Source organism: Chenopodium quinoa, unplaced genomic scaffold, assembly GCF_001683475.1.
Source record: "Chenopodium quinoa cultivar QQ74 unplaced genomic scaffold, ASM168347v1, whole genome shotgun sequence".
In the NCBI taxonomy this organism is placed as follows: domain Eukaryota; kingdom Viridiplantae; phylum Streptophyta; class Magnoliopsida; order Caryophyllales; family Amaranthaceae; genus Chenopodium; species Chenopodium quinoa.
Window position 1 is genome coordinate 2,183,941 of NW_018743920.1, and position 23,718 is coordinate 2,207,658.

The 23,718-nt window shown below is 34.0% G+C and overlaps 4 protein-coding genes across 4 annotated transcripts; 3 read left to right on the forward strand and 1 right to left on the reverse strand.

Annotated features, from left to right (window-relative positions):
• The first annotated feature begins 4,587 nt into the window (after positions 1-4,587).
• LOC110687691 lies at positions 4,588-6,118 on the forward strand. Its single transcript, XM_021864316.1, has 2 exons — positions 4,588-4,635; positions 5,106-6,118. Exons 1-2 carry the CDS (start codon positions 4,588-4,590, stop codon positions 5,829-5,831), a joined length of 774 nt encoding a protein of 257 aa, XP_021720008.1. The 3' UTR covers positions 5,832-6,118.
• Positions 6,119-6,246: 128 nt separating this feature from the next.
• LOC110687866 (autophagy-related protein 16-like) lies at positions 6,247-13,184 on the forward strand. The gene is made up of 5 exons (XM_021864509.1): positions 6,247-6,551; positions 6,669-6,795; positions 7,746-7,927; positions 8,028-8,223; positions 11,811-13,184. The coding sequence occupies exons 1-5, from the start codon at positions 6,541-6,543 to the stop codon at positions 12,831-12,833; spliced, it is 1,539 nt and encodes a 512-aa protein (XP_021720201.1). The 5' UTR covers positions 6,247-6,540; the 3' UTR covers positions 12,834-13,184.
• Positions 13,185-18,227: 5,043 nt separating this feature from the next.
• Positions 18,228-20,055, forward strand: LOC110687867 (vignain-like). Its single transcript, XM_021864510.1, has 4 exons — positions 18,228-18,908; positions 19,098-19,333; positions 19,419-19,559; positions 19,648-20,055. Exons 1-4 carry the CDS (start codon positions 18,455-18,457, stop codon positions 19,915-19,917), a joined length of 1,101 nt encoding a protein of 366 aa, XP_021720202.1. The 5' UTR covers positions 18,228-18,454; the 3' UTR covers positions 19,918-20,055.
• Positions 20,056-20,137: 82 nt separating this feature from the next.
• Positions 20,138-23,048, reverse strand: LOC110687869 (peptide methionine sulfoxide reductase-like). Its single transcript, XM_021864511.1, has 2 exons — positions 22,635-23,048; positions 20,138-20,605 (listed from the first exon to the last, which is right to left on the reverse strand). Exons 1-2 carry the CDS (start codon positions 22,953-22,955, stop codon positions 20,351-20,353), a joined length of 576 nt encoding a protein of 191 aa, XP_021720203.1. The 5' UTR covers positions 22,956-23,048; the 3' UTR covers positions 20,138-20,350.
• Positions 23,049-23,718: the final 670 nt, after the last annotated feature.

Sequence of the window (23,718 nt, forward strand, 5' to 3'; positions counted from 1 at the left end):
AAAACATAAATTATTGATGTCTTTTTTAATAATCTTCATTATTGATTATCTCAATAGAAAAATAACAAGAAGAATTTTAAATATGGACGGTCTTCCATTACTAAGATAATTATAGGTTATTACGGAGTACAATATAAATCAAATTATACTAAGCTCCTAAAATGCACATGTATTGGATTACAAATTTTTCTATTTTTGTGTTATTTTCGATCCCCACAAATTTCCTCACTTTTCTTTCCTAGCCAACTCGCTTACTCCTACAGTCCTACCAACACTACTACATGCCTTTTCGAAGAAAAAAAAAAAAAAAAAAAAAAAAACTGCTACATGCCTACATCCATCATTATATCAAAAACACTATCGAGCAAAAGTTGGCTTAGTGAGAAGATTTACATCAAAAAATCAAATAGTTATGAGATCATATTATATTAATGATTTTTGAGAGTAGGGATATTTTCAACCCTTTCCCTCAATTTTCAAAAAGACTTGTTCGATAACTTAGGTCAAATTGGTTTCGATAGGTAATTCTCCTTACCTACCAAAATAAATAAATAAATAAAATCCAATGAACACCATAATTGATTGATTTGATTCAATAATATTAAAGTGAGTAACAAAGATTAATTAAGCAGTCTGGTGTCCTAGATCTATATGCTAGTAAAGTCTCTCAAATGTTATTGACAACTTAATGTAGAGTATTATTGATCACTAAAATATTACTGTCTTACATATGTTAGGGTGCATTTTTTTCTCTAATTTTCAAGGATAAATTTGTCTAAATTTTATTAGACCTTGTAAGTTAAAGTTGAGTTGGATGCCAAAATGACATTTTGCTCTTAGAGAATAGCTATTCAAGTAGCAAAAGTATTTCCAAAACATTCTCATATACACTCATCTTAAGAGCATTATTCCCGCTGATAGACCTGATAGTCTTAGGTTTTGTATATCACCTCTTAAGATATAAATGCCAATTAGTTTATAATAACATAAAACAATCCAATTTTATAGAATATCAGAATAAATTCTTTAGTTTAATTAAATCTAGTCAAATTGCGCCTTTGTATTTGATTATGGGTACTAGGTAGAGCTGTCAATTCGGGTAAATGGGTCGGGTTTGAGTCGGGTTAGTGTGGGTCGGGTCATCTCGGGTCGGGTCAATACGGGTTAATGTCGGGACCTATGCGGGTCGAGTTCGGGTTGGGTCATGCTTGAGTCGGGTCACGTCGGGTCATACATCTTATCGGGTTTGGGTCGGGTTTAGGTCGGGTCAATAAAAGGTCGGGTTGCATTCGGGTCGGGTGAAAAACAAGTCGGGTTACATTCGGGTTTTTACGGGTTTAAACGAGTTAGGGTTCTGTTCGGGTTCGGTTCAAGTCAATTATTTACGGGTTATAATCAGGTCAGGTCATTATCGGGTTCGAGTCGGGTTCGGTTCAAGTCAATAATTTGCGGGTTATAATCAAGTCGGTTCATATTCAAGTCGGGTCATTCTCGGGTTCGAGTCGGATTCGGTTCAAGTCAATAAATTTTTAATATTTTTTTTTTAAGCTCCAAATAAAATTGCATAATTTAAAACATTTAAAAAAATATTAAAATAAACAAGTGAATACTAACATTTGAAAAAAATATATAAGTAGTTATATGGAAGTTTATTTAAGGGTTATAATCTTATGTATTTGTTAACGTCGAATCTCTATTGTAGATGTCGTATGACTTTTAATTAATGAAATGTTTTTGCTATTCAAAAAAAAAAAAAAAGTTTATTTATAAGATAAATTTAGAAAAAAAAATACATTTGGCTGATTTAATTAGACAAAATCACTATCTTTCAAAAAAAAAAATAAAAAAAAATAGACAAAATTCACTCACCTCATATTGCCTCAAATACGTTTAAAAAACATTGATAGCTCATAGAGTCACAACTCTATTCTAATACTCTATCACCTCATGTCCTCATATAGCTCATTGCTCATATAGGAAGTTGGAGATAATTAGGAAAAATAAAATCAATCACAATAGAGATTTCATGGTGGAAAATTTCGTCAATCTCGCCATTAGAGAGCAACCTTCCTTAATATACGAAGATTCAGTCTTTTTTTTTTTTTGTGGCTGTTGTCCAGTTCAGTTTTTCTTTGACGAGGATTATGTAAGAGATAAGTCAAGTAAGATGAGAAAGGCCACTTTTGTTTCATAATTGAAATCCATGTTAATAAATTGAAAAAAAGCCTGAAACTCAATAGTCAATACGGAGTACTCTTTTTATCCTAAAAACTCCTAAATCCTAAAATTCGGGTTAGTAATAGGTCGAGTTTAAATTCGGGTTAGGTCAATAAGAAGTCGGGTTGAATTTGGGTCGGGTCAATAACAAGTCGGGTTGCAAGCCTCAGGTCGGGTTTAAATTCGAGTCGGGTTAGGAACGAGTCGGGTTGACCTCGGGTCAGGTTAGTAACCAGTCGGGTTGAATTCGGGTTTTGACGGGTTAAATCGGGTTTGGGTCATTCTCGGGTTCGAGTCGGGTTCGGTTCAGGTCAATAATTTACGGGTCACATTCGGGTCGGGTCCTCTCTAGGTCGGGTCATGGTCGGGTTCGGGTCTCAAATACTCGGGTCAACTCGGGTCTAGGGTTGGTTTTAGGTCGGGTTAGGTCGGGTTTGGGTCACCATTTTTTTCGGGTTCAGACGGGTTAGGGTTAGGGTTGGGTTAGGGTCGGTATTTCGGATCGGGTCAGCTTTTGACAGCTCTAGTACTAGGGGTGTATATTTGGTTTTCGGTTTGGATTTTGGCCAAATCCAATCCGATCCGAAATAAAATTCGGTTTTTAATTTTCAAATCCAATCCGATCCGAATTTATCATCAATCTAATCCGATCCAATCCGAATTACAATTTAGTTATTTGGATGCGATCCGAAAATCCGAATTAAAATACATAGCAAATTTCTAGGGCCTAAAGTGATTATAAAAATAAAAATGCAATTATAAAGTTGTACATTATTAATACAAGTATTTAAAACATAGTTTTGCATAATTTATATTAATAAAATTATCAACATAATTTTACATGATTAATATAAACAATCATTATTTGTAAAAGTATGGTTTCATATTTCGGTAAATTCGGTTTTTTGGATCCAAACAAGGTCAATCCGAGCCGATTCGAAATCCAAATTTTAAAAAAACTTCAATCCAATCTGATCCGAATTAAAGTTTGGATCTAATCCGAATTAATAATTCGATTTGGATTGGATTGGATTTCAGTTTTTATCCGAATAATGAACGCCCCTATTAGGTAGGGTTTGGATCTGACTTGAGTCAATTTATGATCCTTAATCAACATTTTCTTCTACTCCCACATATACAACTAACCACATAAATTATTCCACAACAGAGGGAGTAATAAATATTAGAGGTGTCAAAACCTGACCCAATTGACCCGATGTGAAACCGACCTGAAATTAAATTAAATTTAGATTTTGACTTGTATAAACCTGACCCGAATTCAACATAACTCAAATTTAAAATAGACTTGACCCGATCCGATCTCACCAAACTCGACCTCAACATCTAAATTGACTCGTTAATAATGAATAATAACTCGATGTCTCGATCCGGATTCACCTAAACTCACGAGGCTCCATGGGCCCCAACATCAAACCCACATCGGTTCATTCGGTTGTTGTTTCATTCTCTCACTCGGGGGTGTTTGGTATGGGTTTTTGGTATGGGTGGAAACGGAATCAGCTTACCGTTTCCCTTACAATGTGGTTGGTTCATTTCTAATTTACCTTATGTTATGTTCATTATTTCTAATTTACCTTCTAATCTACAATTTGTTTAGAATGGAGGCTAGCAATCGAGGAAGAGGTAAAAATAAAAGGTATTAGACGTATGAAGAAGATGCGGTTCTAATAAGATATTTGCATGAGTTGAGTTGCGATCCGAAGTGGAAGTGTGAGAATGGGTTTAAGAATGGTTACATGAATAAGTTGGAAGAGATGATCAATGTTGTACTTCCTAATTGTGGCTTGAGAACGTTCCCCACATTGAGTCAAGGATCAAGCATTGGTCGGAGAAATATAGTGCATTTGCGGAAATGCTATCCACCTCAGGATTTGGATAGGATGCCGAAAAGAAATTGTTGCAAGTAGACAAGGCCGTGTACGATGAATAGGTGAAGGTATGAACTGCTATTTCATTCCTCTTTTGTTTCTGCTCTCAGAATAATATCTACTGGTGATGTGTTGCCGTCATTTATATTTATAGCTTTTCAGCTCCATGCTAATAAGCTATTGTTTGGTAATTGTTTTGGTTGAACTTTTGCTATTTTTTACAAGTAATTCTCCTATGCATTTTAACCTTAACTCATTTTGATTTCATACTTCGTATATTTATATCTTAATCAGTTTTGATAGATATAGTATATATATCAGGTGTTTTTGGAGCAACTACCCTAGAAAAGTGTTTGCATGGTTTGTTAAGAAGGATTTTAGTGATCACTGATCAGGCTATTAGAACTATTTACTAGTCATCTGTGCATACTAAAACAATACAATATTTTAAGAAAGAAAAAAAAAAAGTGGCGCAAACAGAATGACAATCACGCGTCGTCACACCAACTATACAGTTTGTGCTTATGCTGTATGCAGAGCTCACATACCTCAGAAAATTTGTTTTTGCTGTTAGACCATGACAATATTGTTGTTGTTGATTAGTTATTATGTTTCTTCATACTAATTTCCTTGGGAGAAACATCCTTGTATATTTATATGAGGAGTCAATCATGCTTAAAATAAAATTTATTCAATGGAAATCAGTATCTGATTTTGTCACAGATTCTTTTATTTCTCTCTTAGATTCTAGGAATTTCTTTCTGTCTTCACATTCTCACTTTGATTTCATTATTTTCACAATCTTTTGCAATTTAATGGTAATATGATGTCATTGTTAAACATTTAATTCATCAGACTTCTCAGATAATAACTTGACTTCTCTGTTCAGATTGCAGTTGAAACATGTCCTGTTTTGTTTTATTTCAGCCTGTTGACATTAGTTTCCTAGTTCAGTTCTGATTTTCATGTTTTGACTTGTTGCAATCTCTTATATGGCAGACTCATAAGAAAGCTAAAGGGTTGTTTGGAGTTCCATTCATTCACTATGAAACTCTTGCGGAGATATACGCAAAAGACAAAGCTACCGGAGATGCAAGTGTGTCGTTTGTTGATGCTGTAGAAGAAATGGATCAAGAGATTGATAAGCAATCATTCAATGTCGAGAGTGATGAAGAAGATGATGTGAATTCTACTCATTCGAACACTTATTCTTCTACAAGTCAATCCGGAAAACGCCCCATGAAGATAGAGGATGATCATATAACTCCTTCAAAAATGGCAAAAGTGAAGGCTTTTACAATTCATTCTTCCGCAAGTGATTCTACTACTCAATCCGGAAAACGCTCTATAAAGGCGAAGGAGACTAAGGTGAAAGGAAAGAACAAGGTAAATTTGAAGAGTTTGTGTAGGAATGATGATGATGATGATTTGGTGGCCTCCCTCCATGATGTTTCCAACAATTTTGGGAAGATATTTGAAAATATCAATGTTAATCTCGAGACTATGGCTAGTGCATGGTCAAAAGCGGAAGAAAGTGAGCAAAGGATGAATGAAAAGGTGAACAAGGTATTGGACGAGGTGATGAAGTTAGATGACATTTCTCCATCCGAAGCTTTAAAGGTTGCTACTATTCTCATGGCGGAAGAACATAAGCTTCACATCTTCTATCAAGCACCATTTAATATGAAAAAACAATATGCAATTGATCTTCTTAAAAAGAAGTAGCATTTGGTTGCTGCCATGTCTTTGTTTTTTTGTTGAACATTTGCAACTTGAGCAATACAAGTTATGTGTTGGGATTATTCATATGATGATGGACATATTATTAGTCAATGTTTGGATAATTAATGAGTGCCAACTTTGCTTTATATATATATACATTTTGTTTTTTTTTAACCGTAAAATATGTAGCATAGACAATATTTTTTACCTAGGTTATTTTATTTAATTTTTTTAACCGTAAAATATGTAGCATAGACAATATTGTATTATTTATTCTTATTTTTCGTTTCCGTTTGTTATACCAAACAAGAGGAAACAAAATGGTGATAATTGTTTCTATTTCCTTTGATGTACCAAATAACTAGTAACGGTAACACTATTTGTTACCCTTTCCCTTCCTAATTTATTTCCATTCCGTTTCCTATACTAACTCCACGCCAAACAACCCCTCAAACTAAATAAAAGAACTGTTTCTATCATCTTCCTCTTTTACTCAACTTCTAAATCTTTCTGAAATTTCTTGTTGAATTTGTTAAAAATTCAAGCAAACTTCATACTCTATCTTCAGATTCATCACAATTCTCCAGTTCAACACTTATACAATTATATATAAGCGAAAATCGATCTGAAAATTCAATTATTGCAATATATGCTGCAAGAAATTGACGAAAATCTGTTGAATTAGCGAATGAAGGAGAAGAATTAATCGTCGATGCTCAAAATGTAATAAAATTTGATTTATCTTTCAAATTTAATTGATTTTTTATAAATAATTTCTATTTTTTTTTTTTTTTTTATGAGTTTATGAATGAATTGATCAATATGAAATTACTGAAGCAGGTTGAATGAAGAAGTTGCCATTGATGCAATTAAGCATGCTTTGAAAGCGCTTCGGAAGCGGCATTTGGCGGAAGAAGGTGCTCATGCTCCGGCGATCACCGCTATCGCTAGACCTCTAATTTATCAGGTCAAACAATTAAGTTCTTGCAGAATTCTTTTTTTTTTTTTTTTTGGTTATTTTAGGGTTTTGAATTTTTGTTCATGTTTATTTGAAAAACTTGTTATTGTGTGTATTGAGACGAGAATTAAGCTGAAGACAAGATGATAGCCTTGTTTGGTGATTAATATTGGGTGTTGGCTGATTCAATTGGCTTGTTTGACTAATCAGACTATTAGTCAATCGGTAACATTTGCTGTTTGTAGTGATATGCCGTAAAACCGGTTGGTCGGGGTAAGCTACTAGTATACAAAATGATGAGCATTTTTACAATCATTTAAATTAGAAAATTTATAAATGAGAATTAGGTATGCGAGCCAAATTTTGCATTTATAGCTTTTATTGATGGAAAAATTATTTTGCAAACATAATTTTTGGTTTTTTGACCTCATTGTATGAATAGATGTTAAACCAACCTAAAATCTAGCTAAAAGCCATTTGCCAAACAAGCCAATCAAGTGGCTTGGGTCCGGATATGAGGATTAGATAGTAAGTGCTTATGTTGTTCGATGATTTGATGAGTCAACTTGATTAGATTAGTGATGACAAAAGTTAATTCCTCTGTTTAATTTTAGGTGTACCCATATTACTTAGGTTATACTTGTATTATTATTGGCCTGTTTTTTGGAGGGAGTTTCTTTTTTGATCTAGCTTAAATGGCAAGTTTTATGTGCTTGATGGGTTTGCTGAATAGTCGGGCATACATCAACAAGAATTGGGTTGGATATGTCTTTGCAAAATTATCTTCGGTGTGGGAACTTTTGTGAACATTAATGAGTTAGACCTACTATAATGGGTCCCTGCTTGGTCTATAAAGTATATGGTTTCAGCTCTATTTGAATGAACCTAAAGGTTTTGCATACCTGTCTCCTATTATTTCATTTCCTGAAGTAACTGAATGATTCTATCTACTCTTTAAGGGCTCAGAATGGAAAGAAAAAGCTGAAAATTTGGAGCTTGAACTTCAGCAATGTTACAAAGCTCAATCTCGACTATCTGAGCAGCTTGTGGTTGAAGTTGCTGAGGGACGGTCTGCCAAAGCTTTGATTCAAGAGAAAGAAACTGCTGTAGCTAACTTGGAAAAGGAGGTTACTCAGCTCAGGTTAACCTCTTGTGCTTTCTACCATGATTTTCTGGCTTTTTGTTTCTGAATTTTCTGTACTTTATATGCATATTGAATCGATGTTTACATATTGCTTTAGCGATGAGAACTCTGAGTTGAAGAAACTATTAGATGAGAAGATTAAGGGTGAAGAATTGCTGACAAGTGAGAACCAAGAGCTGAAAAAACAACTTGATGAGATGAGTATGAAAGCAAAAAATGCAGAAGCTGAGAATAAGATGTTGGTTGATCGTTGGATGCTCCAGAAAATGCAAGACGCTGAGCGTCTTAATGAGGTATTATATCCCTCTCTATAGTTTTTCTTAAGAGGAAATGAAATATTGAATTTGATTTAGTGCTGGGCAGGGTTTATTTGGTAGCTGTGTGATTTGTATCAACTGCAGAATGAATCAGACTTTCTACATTGCCACATTTTTAAAATCCCTGTAAGGATATTAAATGCCAAGGTTTGTTATTGGACTGAACTTATCTAATTGACCGTGAATAGTTCTGATCTTATTAAGCCACGTAATTGTTCGAAAATATTGCACATCTATCTTGCAGCATAGTAATTATTCAACTTAGGTTTTTTTTATTTTTATTTATTTTTTATTATTTTTTTTTATATTGTTTTTATGAACAAGTTGCACAAATCACATGTGTCAAATTGTTTAATTGAAAAGGAAAGATCATAGTCTTAATCCCATAAGTGGGGTTGGCTAAATGAACCAAAAGTGATTATTCCGTATAGTCATCTACATAAATCTTTCTCCTCTATCCCTTACGATCAAATGCCTCATTCTTATGCAAATCCATATACTTCATATTCTTCTTAACTCCTTCCAACCAAGCCATTTTCGGTCTCCCTCTCCCTCGTTTAACCCCTCCACGGTTCCACTCTTCGTAACGGTGTACCCTTGGGTCTTCGTTTTACATGCCCGAACCAAGGAACGCGATTTGCCCTTAGTTTGTCATGCCTGCCACACTCACTTTCTTGCGAATAACCTCATTTCTTGTTCTATCTCTTAGAGTGTTCCCTCACATCCATCTTAACATGCGCATTTCCATAACCTCTATCTTTTTTAATGTGCTCCTTGCCTTCTTCTTAGAAGCCCAACATTCTGTACCATAGAGCAACACTGGTTTTATTACAGTCCCCTTCAACTGTAAGGGAATGCTTCGGTCACATAACACCTCTCGTGGTTGCTCTCCATTTAAACCACTCCGACTTAATCTTGTGGCCCACATCCTGATTAATGTCACCATTTTTCTGGATGATCGACCCAAGATATTTAAAACATTCACTGATGGTCAAGTCCTTTCCATCCAAGCTCACAAATACTCTAGCCGGTGATTGTTTGTTTATGGGTTTTTTTTTTTGGGGGGGGGGGGGGTGGAGGTGGGGATTGTTTGTTGATGAGTGGAAGATGGAAACTTTGAAAGATCATAGTAACTGCTTGAAACTTTCAAAACTTTATTTTATGACATCATTTTAGGCATATTTTTTTCATGTATGATCAATCAACTTGAAATAATCAGTGAGAGCTGCTACCTTCCCACTTTGATGGTGTGGTTCATCAAGACCTTTCAACTTTCATAAATAGGAGTCATGCTCATGATGATGGCTGTGTGCTTCTGTATTGTTTAAGTGCAATCTTAATCACTAAATCTCTGATGAGTAGAGTGAAGAAGCTTCACTTGTGATTGGAATCGACAAAGAATTTCTACTTTAGGAAGTGAATTAATTAAAGTTTTATGGTTTAGTTGCAGTCACTGGACAAAGTATATGGGTTTGTGCTGTAATGTCTTTTAATGTCTAGTATTCTTTTTTTTTTTTTTTAGCCTTGTCAACTGCAGCTTCTGTGATAAGGCTTGACATTGTTGAAATACACTAGCCTACTTATCTATTTGGGTACCACATTTATATTCTACATCAGCTTATTGCTTTTAAAAAGGAGCTACTTCTGCAGTTGATTAAAATGTTTGTTGCTGAATGCTGAGCTTTTTGTCTGATGGGTAGTTTTTGGGCAGTGTACATACTCCCACAATTCGCTCCTTTTGAGTATTATATCATGCATTTGTGCTTTTTTTTTTTAGAAAATGGACACATAGCACTTCGTTGGAAGATTGAGAGTGGATTTTTGTCAGGCCTGTTTTAGTTGATGGAAACAAGCAAAACTAAGCCTATAACCACGAGAAACTTGGCACAATGCATTTCACTGAGTGAGATGGGTGTAGTGGGATCTCTTGAACAGCTATGACGTAAGAATATAGTATTTTGAAAGGTTTCTGGTAATCCGGTCTGAGTTTGAAAAGCGCATTTTCAAGTCTTATAGTCAATCTAATGCTTGCTGATGTGTTGTGCTGGACCATAAGCACATACAAGTGCTAGAGAGATTGTTATGTCTTTGATGATTATAATTATGAATCAAGTCAATGGACCCTTTTTTATGCTTTGTCAATAAATTAGGAAATGTTGATGTGAAATTTTCAGCATTTCCTGTACTTTATATGCAAAGACAATGGACCATAAACTGTTGACTAAGGTGAAGAAAGGATGACATGTGATGAGGTGTACCATTTTCATGTTGTTTGTTGTGAAATTGTAGAACCAATACTTTAATTGTTATTATTTCCTCAAAACTTGTTCATTTTTGGGCATCGGAACCGAAAAAAGCTTATTCCACAAAGTTGTCATTGACATTACTAAGTGACTAGTCGGAGTGTATCACTTGAGCTTTCATCAACTCCTCCGCTGCTCTTTGCAAATACTGGCAACTGGCATGATTTAAGGACTGAAAAATGTTGGCAACCTTCAGTCAAGATAACTTCTTTGAATTTTTGACGGCTTGTTCTAATTTTGCTCTCCTGATGCTTATAACTGTTGTAGAGTCCATCTTATTGCCTGTGTTTTTGGTTAATATATGTGGCAGTTAGATGCTGTGGTGCTGGAGCCTTTGATCTAATAAAGTATATTATTGCTATTGAAGTTCTAGGGATAAAATATTTTTCTGTTAATCTGTAGCTATCTTCAGCAGTTTACTTAGAGATATCAGGTTTTACTTTCTTAATGTGAATCTCGGCATGATTCATGAAGTTCATTACATAAGGAATGAAAATGTTGTTTCAATAAATTAGTAAATTAACAATTCATCACATTTAGATGAGTAATTGTCTTATGAAAAAAAGGTTATAACTGTCTCCGCTTACTTCTAAACATCTCGTGTGTGACTATCACTAGATGCTTTCAATAATCTTTTCCTGCGGTTACAGTGCCTGTAGTAGAAGTTTCATAGATCTATTCAATGTGCTTTATACATTGAAGGACAGAGAACTCCTAACCAGACTTATCTACTGTCAAGCTCTAAACTAACCATAATGAGTTCCTGTTATGTCTAATGGAAAAGGTTATAAATTGTCTCCATTAACTTCTATATCTCGTGTGTGACTATCACTAGATGCTTCCATTAATCTTTTCCTGTGGTTTCATTGCCTATTGTAGAAGTTTCATAGATCAGAATTGCTAGTCAATCTGCTTTATGCATTGAAGGACAGAGAACTCCTAAGTCCTAAGTCTTAAGTCCTAAACAAAGTTATCTACTGTCAAGTTCTAAACTATAACCAGATAACGGCATCAATGAGTTCCTATTAGTTGTTTGAGGTATCTACATCAGGGCTCAGGAGAGGACCTTGAATGAATTCTAGCTGTCAATGTCAACGTTTTTAGCTCCTATGTCCTGTTGCCATCCTTGTACAGAATATTTATTATTTATTTACTGAGATCTTATGTTATATTCATTTTGATTTAGGCAATTCTCTTTATGAAGACATGCTTCTACAACTTAAGGCCATGAGATCTTATGTTATATTCTTTTTTATTTAGGCAAATTCTCTTTATGAAGACATGCTTCAACAACTTAAGGCCAGCAGCATACAACAAATTGCTCGCCAACAAGTTGATGGTGTAGTTCGTCAAAGTGAGGAAGGTGCCGAGTTTTTTGTGGAATCAACTATTCCTACAACTTGCAAGAATAGAATCCATGCTCATGATGGTGGCTGTGCTTCCATATTGTTTGAGTACAATTCCAACAAACTGATCACTGGAGGACAGGATCGTTCTATTAAGATGTGGGATACAAGCACAGGATCATTAAGTCACACTCTCTATGGTTGCTTAGGTTCTGTTCTTGATCTCACTGTCACAAATGATAATAAAACTGTAATAGCTGCCAGTAGCTCAAATAACTTGTATGTTTGGGATGTCAGCTCGGGCCGAATCCGACATACACTTACAGGACATACTGATAAAGTCTGTGCAGTAGATGTGAGCAAAGTATCCAATCGACACGTTGTCAGTGCAGCATACGATCGAACTATAAAAGCTTGGGATTTGCAGAAAGGTTATTGCACTAATACAATCATTTTTCCAAGCAATTGCAATGCCGTTTGTTTCAGTATGGATGGAAGAACAATATGCTCAGGTCATGTCGATGGCAATCTCCGGCTTTGGGATATACAGACAGGGAAGCTTCTAAGTGAAGTTGCTGCTCATTCTCTTGCTGTGACATCAATCTCTTTGTCTCGAAATGGAAACACAATTTTGACCAGTGGGAGAGATAATGTGCATAATCTGTTTGATATGAGAACACTTGAGGTTTACAATACATTAAGGGCAAGTGGAAACAGAGTGGCATCTAATTGGAGCAGATCCTGTATTAGTGCCGATGACAATTATGTTGCTGCTGGATCTGCCGATGGATCTGTACATATCTGGTCAATACAGAAGGGAGATATAGTCAGCACTCTTAAGGAACATGGATCTCCTGTTTTGTGCTGTGCTTGGAGTGGTCTAGGAAAGCCTTTGGCGACTTCTGACAAGAATGGAGTTATTTGCACTTGGGTGTGATACAATTTACATCAGTTTATCACATTAACGCGTCTAGTGGTTGTTTTTGATGGTGATTTTTATTCATTTCATCGGAACTGATTGGCGTGCTTAATAGTTAGACAGGGGGTAGGGGGTATAAATTATGAAATGCTATGATTTCTTCTCTTGCAATGTACAGTTCATTTCTTCTCCCTAAGGAATGTTATGTTTTTTGCCTGCTGGCTGCAATGTACAGCTTTCATATTTTCCCTGTTCTGTTTTTCAGCTGTACAATGTTTCGGTTTTCTGTTTCTTGTTTTCAGTGAACGAAGAAAAAGGGGGTTACCCGGTTACTGGAAAGTGGAAATTATATCATCAATCTTCTTGGAATTCAAAATGTAAATATGTTTTCTCACTGGTTTATGATACGGAGTAAATTTTTTTTGTTTTTCAAGCGCCATAACAAATTGTAATATATAGAGTTAATTTGATCTAATTTCATCAAGTATTCTAGTGATGTAAAATGCCTTTTGATATTATATTATTTTAATTCAAAATTTTAATCTTTGGGTGTCTTAAAGAGTACTCAAGATGTTAATGACTTCAACATTAAAAAAAAAAAAAAAAAAAAAAAAAATTAATAAATAAATAAAAAAAAAAAACTAAAAAAAAAAAAAAAAAAAAAAAACCTGGTATAGTATTACCAACCTAAAATGTAAACAATATCTCTTCTCCAGAGTTTTGATTTATTTAGTAACAAACTAACAATATAACAACTTAAGTTGTAGTAATACTTCCTCCATTTTCGTAAGTTTGTACCATATTGAGTTTGTGCTTAAAAGTTAAAATATAATCATGCAAAAACTTATTAAATGTTTCGCAATATTTATAATACAGAGTAACAATTTTCGTAGTACAGTATAATTTAAGTTTATACACTAAACAATTCGAGTTATTAATAGTCAAAAATACATTTTGATAAACATGTCAAATCAATATAATAAAACAGAGCAATTATTTAAAGACATGTTCATTGCACGGGGTTTATTTATAGCTACTTGTACAATCGTACTCATATCTTATAATAAACTCGTAAATTAAAAGTCGATAATGGAGCTCTATTTTTTGGATTAAAATTATAACTTGAACTTATAAACTATAATATCACAGGAGATGACGTTTAATATTAGTAGTGTTTTACACGTCCATGCAACCTTGATAATAACGATCATGTGCCCTTCTTTAACCTTCAAGCCAAAGATTAAACCTTTTTAGTCAAACAAAAAAAAAAAAAAAAACTTTACATTCTGATGCTATATATCACGCTATAAAAGTTCCAAATTATTATTTACAAAAATTAGCATGTATGCCGACTTGGTTGGCAAAACCTTACAATCTTCGCAAATCCATACTCTATCGAAACATAAATTTAGGACCTCTAGAAGAATGCTCCAATGATTAACGATAGCTTCGTCATACTTGTTTAGTCAAATATGGGAAGACTTAGCTTAAACGCAGCATATTCCCTAGAAATATGAATTTCGGCCTCGGCTATGGAATATAGGCTTGGCAAAGAAATTCATAGTGTTAAAGACCAAGATTGGTTTATATATAGATAAGATTCAAATCCATGATATTTATGTTACTTTGGCTCTTGATACCATGTTAAAAAACCAAGTCAACCAAAAACCTAAATTAATGGTTGAATTCCATGGTTGGTTTATATACTTTATCACAAGTCGTACGGTCGTACCAATACTCAATTTTGATTCATCTGACTTAAATTACAATCATAAGGTAATTAACAAGGGTTTCGAGTAATACATGCATGGTCCACCATTTCGCAAAATTTTATTACATTTAAAATGAAAAATAAAATATAAAAGAAACGGGCATGTATTGAATTGACAATTACACGTGTCCACCAACTTAAACTTAGATCTGCCTCGATTTATAATATGACTTGATTTGGCTCGGAATTGAAATGGACTCATCTTGACTCCAACTTAATACTTTGTATAACTTATAATATCATAATAAACTAATTAACAATAGACTCAAATATGACAGAACTAAATAGAAACAGACTCGAGCCAATTTGAATCAACCCTTACTTTAGAAGCTTGTCCACGTACACAATCCAATTACCACATCTTAGATCAATTAGTCAAAACGGTCCTCGTGTGATAGAAAATTAGACTAATTAGTTTTACTATACATGTACATAGCATGAAAGGCAAGAAACCTTTAGAGAACATATTCTTGACCAATAATGATTCTGTTTAGATTCAGCCTTTGAAGCTAAAAACACTGGCCTCAAATTCCAATATAATTTCACTAAAATATAATTAATATGTTCATATAAATAAGCTTAATGTAAGATTTAAGTCTTTGTCATTTCATATTTTGTTGTGTTCTACCTTACAATTTCAGTTGAAGAAGCCATTACGCCCAACACACTACGCTTTTCTTGTTTCAACAAGCAATAATACTATCATAACTTCGTATTATTCATTAGTTATTATAATTTTTGTTTTTTAGTTTTTTTTTAATTATTTTTTATAAAATGTTATGTAAACTTTTATATCTGGTAGGTGAGTATTACAAGGGTGGGTTTGATTGAAAACTAGTCAGATCATGAGTTTATGTTGGATTAGTAGATCGATAATCAATTGTTGATCAAAACTCTGTGTTGATAACTATCACAATCAATTGGTTAATACTTTTTATGATTTTTTTTTAGTTGACACATTTGACTTTTGACCCTATTTATACATTTTATTTTGACTATCATTTGTGGTTTATTTATAATCTAAAAAAAAATACAGTCATATGATCATTAGTTATTAAATTTGTTTTATTCTATAGCTTCAATTAATTAATTATTTTTCATGTATAGATAATTAATGATCTAAATGATTGAAACTGTAGGTAAACACATGAAAAAAAATGTCAACTAAACAAGAACGACATAAGTAGTTGATATAATCAAGGCGGGATAATCTTTCAAAGTACTAAATGCTCAAAAAAAATTACATCATCTTTAATTTAACAATCCATTTTATTAGAACAGGTGAATTAGAAGAAATCTTTAGGTTTTACTTTTCTTTGCGCCATTACATCTATAAGATCTAGCCAATAATTTTTTTTTGGTGCACATCTAGCCAATAATGTTGGTGGAGAACATATCCATATAGTTTGAAATAAAGTTACAAGTAAACTAAAGTTTGGGGGCCATCTGTGCCTAATATTATTAGTAATGTAAATTATTGGTGTTTATTGCTTTATAGAGCTCCAATTAAATGCATAAAACTCTAAAACTTTTTCTCTCAATAATGCATAGATTAAAATGATTGATCTTCATGCTAGAATGGGAAAGTTCTATATGGTACATCCAAATTCGATTTCACTAGTTTTAGTCTGTTTGGTAATCCATTCCATTCAAGTAACTTAAATGATCGACAAGGTGTTGAAATCATTAAAGTTAATTGAAATGAATAGCATAGTTTGGCAAGTTTGATGAAATAAATAAAGTTCAGAAACATGAAATGTATCAAATTTATGCATTGAAATCGCATCTAAAATTAAATAAGATGATTTAAATGCTTTTGTTGTTCATTTTAAGTAAAATTTGACCAAAAAAAAACGTTCACATATTTAGTCAAATTGTTACAACTAAAAGTGAACGAAGGAAGTAATTATGTAAGAAATTATGGGTACAATAAAGAGCATGGATCATTGCTCTGGTAAAATGCTACACGATAAATGTGTAAATTACTTGTATATAACTGCGTAAAGTATTGAAACACTTTAGCCTTTTCACAAATCAACAAACTCATATTACTTCATTGAATTATAATATTTCCAAAGAATCACATAACTTAAAGATCACTTAAATACACCATATTTAATTACATCTTCATATTATCTTTCAATTTTTTCCTAATTTTCTAATTTGCACCTTTTTTTTGTATGGGTTAAAAAAAAAATATTGATTGATAGATCTAAAATCAATATCACAAGAAGTTTTCATTAAGGAAAAGGACAATTGCAGTTGCAAATTTGTAACAAGCCACAAGATATTTGCAAAACAAACCATAGCAAATTATAAAAATAATCGTCATCACACATAATTCTCACGCATCCCAAATAAGCTACGTACACACCAATCTTCTTCCCCCATAATACTACAATTTAACCCATTTCTTCAACACCGAAGTTGTACGATAACACTGAAAAATAACAAACTAAATTGTCGAACATACCAATACGTTGAACTAAAAACTAGTATGCCTAATGCTCGTCATATCCTAACTATAAAGGTGTATCTCTTATGTAAACGTGTTGTAATACTACGGGACATGTAGAAGCGGCAAATGGGTCATGTTGTGTCAGTTTCGAGTTTGTATCAAAGGTGCCTATGACCTACCCAAGGCTAACGATCAATTTACTCCCTTTTTTTTCTTTTTGTTAGTCTCATTTGGCTTTCGCACAAGTTACATTGCACGTGTTTAAGCATCAATATATATCTTAACTGCACATTATAAAAATAAAAATAAAAAAAATTGATAATTTATACTTATACATTGTGACAAATCTAAAAAGACAGATGCCAAATGAATATGTTTCTTACTATCTTTGCATAATTATCGAAGATTCTTCATGATTAAAATTTCTCTCCATAATGTAAAGATTCCAAATGAAACAAACATAAAGAAACAGAGGATCAAAGAGAGTGGTATACAAGTTAAAATGCTTGACTAAACAACTTACATCGCCACCTTAGCATTATAATCTACTTGTTGTGAGTCACTGTAAACATATGAGTATGTGACTCTATCCCAGTTTCTTTCTCCCCTAGACCTTACCCACCACAAGATGTATGTTCTTATGATGATAAGATGGTCTTATTTAAAAATAATTATTCATCAGTTCGTTAACTTGTTTGATCACACTATTTAAATAATTTCAAGAAAATGTAACCTAGTTTGCTTGCCATACTAGTATTTTATAATTCAAGATTGATTAACCCTCTAGCTTTTAATTCTCTCTTTGATTTTGATTTTGAAGTACAATATTTTGTGAAGTACGGAGTATAAATTTTAGTTAATAAGTGAGTAGCTATTTTAGTTAAGTGAGTAGCTCAATAACAGATAAAAAATCTAAGCACTATGCACGTAGGACTTTGTCAAATTCATATTGAAAGCACTTACTTGGCTCATTAATGGATAAATAATCTCTACACTAATCCATAAATATCGTGTCAACCTCTTGTCATGTAGTTGTATCGAATTTACTTTACCAACTCTATCAACATACTTGCCTCAAATTCCCCATCATTTACTAGTGTGTGGGTAGAAGTAAGCTCAAAGCCCACTCCATTATAAAGATATGTAATTTCCTAGAACTTTTAAGAAATTTTCACCTTGTCCAACAATAAGAAATAACAACATATCATGCACACAATCCTCTCTTATTAAGTAGTTCTTACCCATAAGGCACCTTCATATGTTATAATAATTGCCCACCTCTTGTCTTGTTTCTACAACACTCATCTATAAATACCTCCTCTTTTCTCCTAATTAATCCATCAACCCATACACTTTTCTTTTACATCACAAGAAAAACACACAACCAAACCATACAAAGAAAAACCAATTATGGGTTACAATAAGATCAAGTGCTTTTTACTTGCATCCTTAGCCTTTGCAATGGTCATTGGCCTCTCTGAGGGGTTCGATTTCCATGAGAAGGACCTAGAATCCGAAGATAGTTTATGGAACCTATACGAGAGGTGGCGTAGCCAGCATACCGTGTCAAGGAGCCTCGAAGACAAACACAAAAGGTTCAACGTGTTCAAGGCTAATGTGAAGCATGTCCATGAAGTTAATAAGATGGACAAGCCTTACAAGCTTAAGTTGAACAAGTTTGCTGATATGACAACCCATGAGTTTGTTACTCACTATGCTGGCTCGAAAATCTCCCACCACCGGATGCTCCAAGGCAAGAAGAGTACCGGAAGCTTTATGTATGAAGACGCCGATAATGTCCCTGCATCCGTTGATTGGAGGAAGAAGGGTGCTGTTACACCTATCAAGAACCAAGGCCAATGTGGTAAGTACACAATTACTTGTATTCTTGTAACTTGTTCTTTAAGTTCTGCATTAAATCATTTGCTAATATTGCTTATTGGACTAATATCTAAACTTCAAACTAGCTGAAATGAGTCCATCAAGAAAGTGACAGTTTACTCCAAATTAACTTTTCTTGTATGCTTCTTATTTGCTGATATACTCTTTACAGGAAGCTGCTGGGCATTTTCCACTGTCGTATCCGTCGAGGGCATAAACCAAATCAAAACAGGGAAGCTGGTTTCCCTGTCTGAACAAGAGCTTGTTGACTGTGACACCTCTGAGAACCAAGGATGTAACGGCGGTCTCATGGACTCTGCTTTCGATTTTATCAAGAAAACTGGTGGACTTACTGATGAAAAAAACTACCCTTACTCAGCTGCAGATGGTAAATGTGATAAATTAAAGGTATTACTTTACAACCTTTATAATCTTGTGTACTGAAATGATCCATTATAAACAGCAGAATTTAACAAGAAAAATAATGTTGCAGTTGAATGCTCCAAAAGTATCAATTGATGGGCATGAAGATGTACCTGAGAACAACGAGGGCGCTTTGCTCAAAGCTGTTGCTAACCAGCCTATTTCTGTGGCCATTGATGCTGGGAGTCAAGATATGCAGTTCTATTCAGAGGTAAATATAAATCCATAATTTGAACATTTATGTTTCGAAATGTAAAACATTGATGCTTAATATTTTTCTATGATGATTTGAAAAACAGGGGGTGTTCAGTGGAGAATGTGGAACAGAATTGAATCATGGTGTCGCGGCTGTGGGCTATGGAGCTACCCTTGATGGTACCAAGTACTGGATTGTGAAGAATTCATGGGGAGAAGAATGGGGCGAGAAGGGTTACATCAGGATGAAGCGCGGTATCCCAGCAAAAGAAGGGTTGTGTGGGATTGCGATGCAGGCCTCATATGCTATCAAGAATTCTTCCAATAATCCTGCATCTTCCGAGGATGGATACTCCGGGAAGGATGAACTTTAAATCAGTTTTAGAGATGTTTGTGATTGAATCACTCGAACTTTTATGGCATATGTAACTTGAATTATACATTTCAATTGTTAGCTACACTTTAATAGCCTATTCTAAAGGCAGCATAATAATAGTGGCAGTTATATAAAATTCTGATGGTCTTTATATTCAAATTCATTTCTGATTACTATGTTTTCTGGGAAGTACTTTCATGGAAAAAGCGAATGAAAGATTTATACAGTACAAAACTACAAATATAATTATCATGCTATAAGCTTGCTTTGCTAAACAAGAATTCTCAAAATATAAGTTTATTTTTTGATCCAGAGTGTTATTCGCTCAGCTGGAGACAATTTATTGAGCTCGGTCATAGATATATAAGTCTAAACATATAAATTTCAAAATAGAAATATATAGTATGATTGTTCAGAAGCCAAATCTGCTGTTAGCCGTAGCATTTGATGGGGTCAGTGCAACCCTTTGCAGCAGACTGTTTATCACCAAAACGGCCACCCTTTGCCAGATACTGCTGGTGATATTCCTCTGCCCGGTAGAATCTCTTAGCTGGCAGAATCTCAGTTACAACATTCCTGTCCTTTAGCTCCAACTGCTTGGCTTCCTTCGATTCCTGAGCTAGACGTGCTTGAGTCTCATTGTAGTAGTATATCCCTGACCGATACTGAGTTCCTACATCACCAGCCTAACAGCACAAATTAAAGGATGTCATGACTCAAAACATCCAGTCCTTGTAAACAATAATATCGAATCTGTTGTAAACACATATCTTTTTACTACGTAGAATTTCTCAGAGGTGATGACCCAGTCCAAGAAGGAGATATCAAACAGATTTTGAGAAAAAGAAAAAAAAATTCAAAGAAATAAAACAAAAGAGTTAGATATCAAATGATTTTCCACGGTTTTTTCTTCTCTATTACAATTTAAGACATGCAACAGTCTAAGATGCATCAATGAGCACCTCAAGAGTCGAGCTCAATATGAAATCAACTTTACTAGTCCAATTCATCATTTTAGCATCTGGTTTAACCCACAAACAGCCTGGATATGACATTAGAACACTTCCAATTAAGTCATATACTTGGAAATTTCCTCAAAGTTGATAGGTCTGGCTCTGACAAGTGATATAACCTTATAAAATTTCTGTCCTCAAATTCGTCTATCATAGTTATTCAACTAATTCTCACTTCAGTAACTTCACCTTTAGGGTCATAAAACAAAGGAAACCTCGTGAAATTACATAATCCTTCCATACATAGCACTGGATATTGACAATACTCCGTGTATACCTACATGTGCTCTTCACAAAATATAATTTTTCCACCTTGGATCATGTTTCCCCCGAAATAGAGAGCTATAAATTATTTTGAAACAAGCACTGATTATAGCTTTAACACAACATTGACACTGTTCGTAGCTCTTACGTAAATGAATGTTTGCAGTTTAAACCTAATAAAGACAAGATGCCAGTATACTACTTTGGCTCATACAAATTACATTGATAGCCAAAGAGGATGCATTGATGCATACTGCTTGAGATCAAATAGATATAACATGGTAAAAATCCGACTAAGGCAGAGATCATATATGTCCATATACACATGGCTAGGTGATCTAGGTCCAACATGTATTGTACTTCAATTCTTGAGAGTTGAGACTTGGGATTATGTAGAGCAGGGACATAGGATTATATGCTGCAATTGACCATGACTGGGGTAAAGCTAAGAATCCTTGGAATTCTAACTTATAAGCCTGAGCGACCAGCTCATGAGTGCCCAGACTGCCCACTCACCTCTATACAAAGCAAGGTGTGCATCAATTAAAACACCCAAACTACATGAGTACCAATACTTAGAAGTCACATTTAGACCTTAAAAAGGAGCCAACAGTAGTATACAAGACTATTAACACAGAACAAAAGCCAAAATGTATAAAATTCCCCTCCAAATCACTTACCAAGGTAAGTCATGTATTGCCACATTTACTCCTCTTCTAAACTCTCTCAATCCCCAACATAAGGAACAAAATTTCCTAGGCATGCCTATGGTTTCACCGAACACACCCCTCGAGACCAACGCTGCTCGGTGTGCAGGGTGGCTACTGGCTAGGAATAGGATACATTATACCATTATATCAAACAAAGACCAATAAAGCAACCATCAACTTACCTGTTCTTCCCACTTTACTCTCTCAAACTGTTTCACCTTTATTCAGTCCCATTTTTCTAAGAAAGGTGGGACATTTCAGTAATGCACAAATCACTATACAAGCATACACTAACATATATAGCCATCCTCTTCATATGATTGTAAGTCAACTTAATGTCTATTAGCAAATAATCACTCTCTCCAAATGTTGTTCCTCCTTTGACGGTAGTTGTCTTACATAAAACATATTTTACCACCAAACAAACATACTGTCCCATTTTGTATTTCAATAACACATCCAAAATTACCAAACCCCTCATTTGGATAAATGTAAAGACCCAAACAAGTCATTGACATAGACGGGATTCGATTTCAAGTCTTACATACCACTCAACCATCCTAACAAAAGAACTATTTTTATATAAACAAACAAAATTTTACAATTAAATTACACAATTCATACAATCATACATCAAAAATTGAAAAACTAATCACAATCATAATTTAAAATAAATCAAAATAAAATTCCATATTATGAAATACTTCAAAAATAGATAAAAACTATACCTGACGATTAAGAGTGGTAGGATCATGCCGAGACCAAAAGAGGTCAAGAAGATTGGTATAAGGGCACACATTCGGGTCAAAATGAACCCGAACAACTTCAACATGGTTAGTATTTCCGGAGCAAACAAGCTTGTAATTCGGGTCAGGAACATGACCTTGAGAATACCCAACTTCAGTTTTAACCACACCTTCAATTCTCTGAAAGGCTAACTCAACACCCCAGAAACACCCGGCTCCGAATTGGGCTAACTCCAAACCCGGTTGATCCGGGTTGTCTGAATCGGGTTCTAATGCTGGATTGTTTGTATTTGGGTCTGCCATTGTTGTGGATTGTGTGAATGAAATGATTCAAGGGTTAGTGAAGATATAGTTTATCTCATGAATAGAATAAATATATGGAATTTTATAAAGTCAAAGATTTGAATTTTCTAATGTAGTTGATCAGGATCCAGGAACCACTAATTTTGACTTTTATTTTTACTAATTTTGGACCTGTTACTACATTTATTTCAACAACAATAATAAAAAATTATTTTTAAATTTATCATGTGAGAGTGGGAAAATATGAAGAAAAATAAATATTATGGTAATCCAATTCAGTAAAAAGTTTATTAAACATTATTAGTATCATGATCAATATATGACAATCTTATAAATTGTACCTTGGCCTATGTGAATATCATGAAATAAATAGATTTTATCTTATTATTTTCTATTTAAGGAGAATTGTATCTTATTAATAAAATATTATCGGTCTCAAAAATAAATACTCTTTCCGTTTTATAATGTTAGTCACACCACTCACACATGGAATCAATTACATAAAATAAGAAAAGAAGAATATTTGGAATCTAACATTAAAGTACAAAATAATTCATAATTAGTTTAGCTATTTAAGTTTTTGATTTTTTTTTTTTTTGGAAAGTATAATTCATAATTAATACTGTCAAAACGGTTTGACAGTTCGGTTTCGGTTCGGTTTGAAATCGGGTCGGTTTGAAATCGGTTCAAATGTCTTACGGGTCGGTTTCAGTTCGGTTTAAATAATTATCGGTTCGATTCGGTTTCGGTTTATTCTTGAACG

Excerpts from the sequence above, each read along its gene's own strand:
- LOC110687691 (XM_021864316.1), top strand. The coding sequence starts at position 4,588 with ATGACAATCACGCGTCGTCACACCAACTATACAGTTTGTGCTTATGCT. Across the intron at positions 4,636-5,105 it reads ATACAGTTTGTGCTTATGCT|ACTCATAAGAAAGCTAAAGG; the intron begins GTATGCAGAGCT and ends CTTATATGGCAG.
- LOC110687867 (XM_021864510.1), top strand. The coding sequence starts at position 18,455 with ATGGGTTACAATAAGATCAAGTGCTTTTTACTTGCATCCTTAGCCTTT. Across the intron at positions 18,909-19,097 it reads CAAGAACCAAGGCCAATGTG|GAAGCTGCTGGGCATTTTCC; the intron begins GTAAGTACACAA and ends TACTCTTTACAG. Across the intron at positions 19,560-19,647 it reads ATATGCAGTTCTATTCAGAG|GGGGTGTTCAGTGGAGAATG; the intron begins GTAAATATAAAT and ends TTTGAAAAACAG.
- LOC110687866 (XM_021864509.1), top strand. Across the intron at positions 7,928-8,027 it reads AAGGAGGTTACTCAGCTCAG|CGATGAGAACTCTGAGTTGA; the intron begins GTTAACCTCTTG and ends ATATTGCTTTAG. Across the intron at positions 8,224-11,810 it reads ACGCTGAGCGTCTTAATGAG|GCAAATTCTCTTTATGAAGA; the intron begins GTATTATATCCC and ends TTTTTTATTTAG.
- LOC110687869 (XM_021864511.1), bottom strand. The coding sequence starts at position 22,955 with ATGGCAGACCCAAATACAAACAATCCAGCATTAGAACCCGATTCAGAC. Across the intron at positions 20,606-22,634 it reads CTACCACTCTTAATCGTCAG|GCTGGTGATGTAGGAACTCA; the intron begins GTATAGTTTTTA and ends TTGTGCTGTTAG.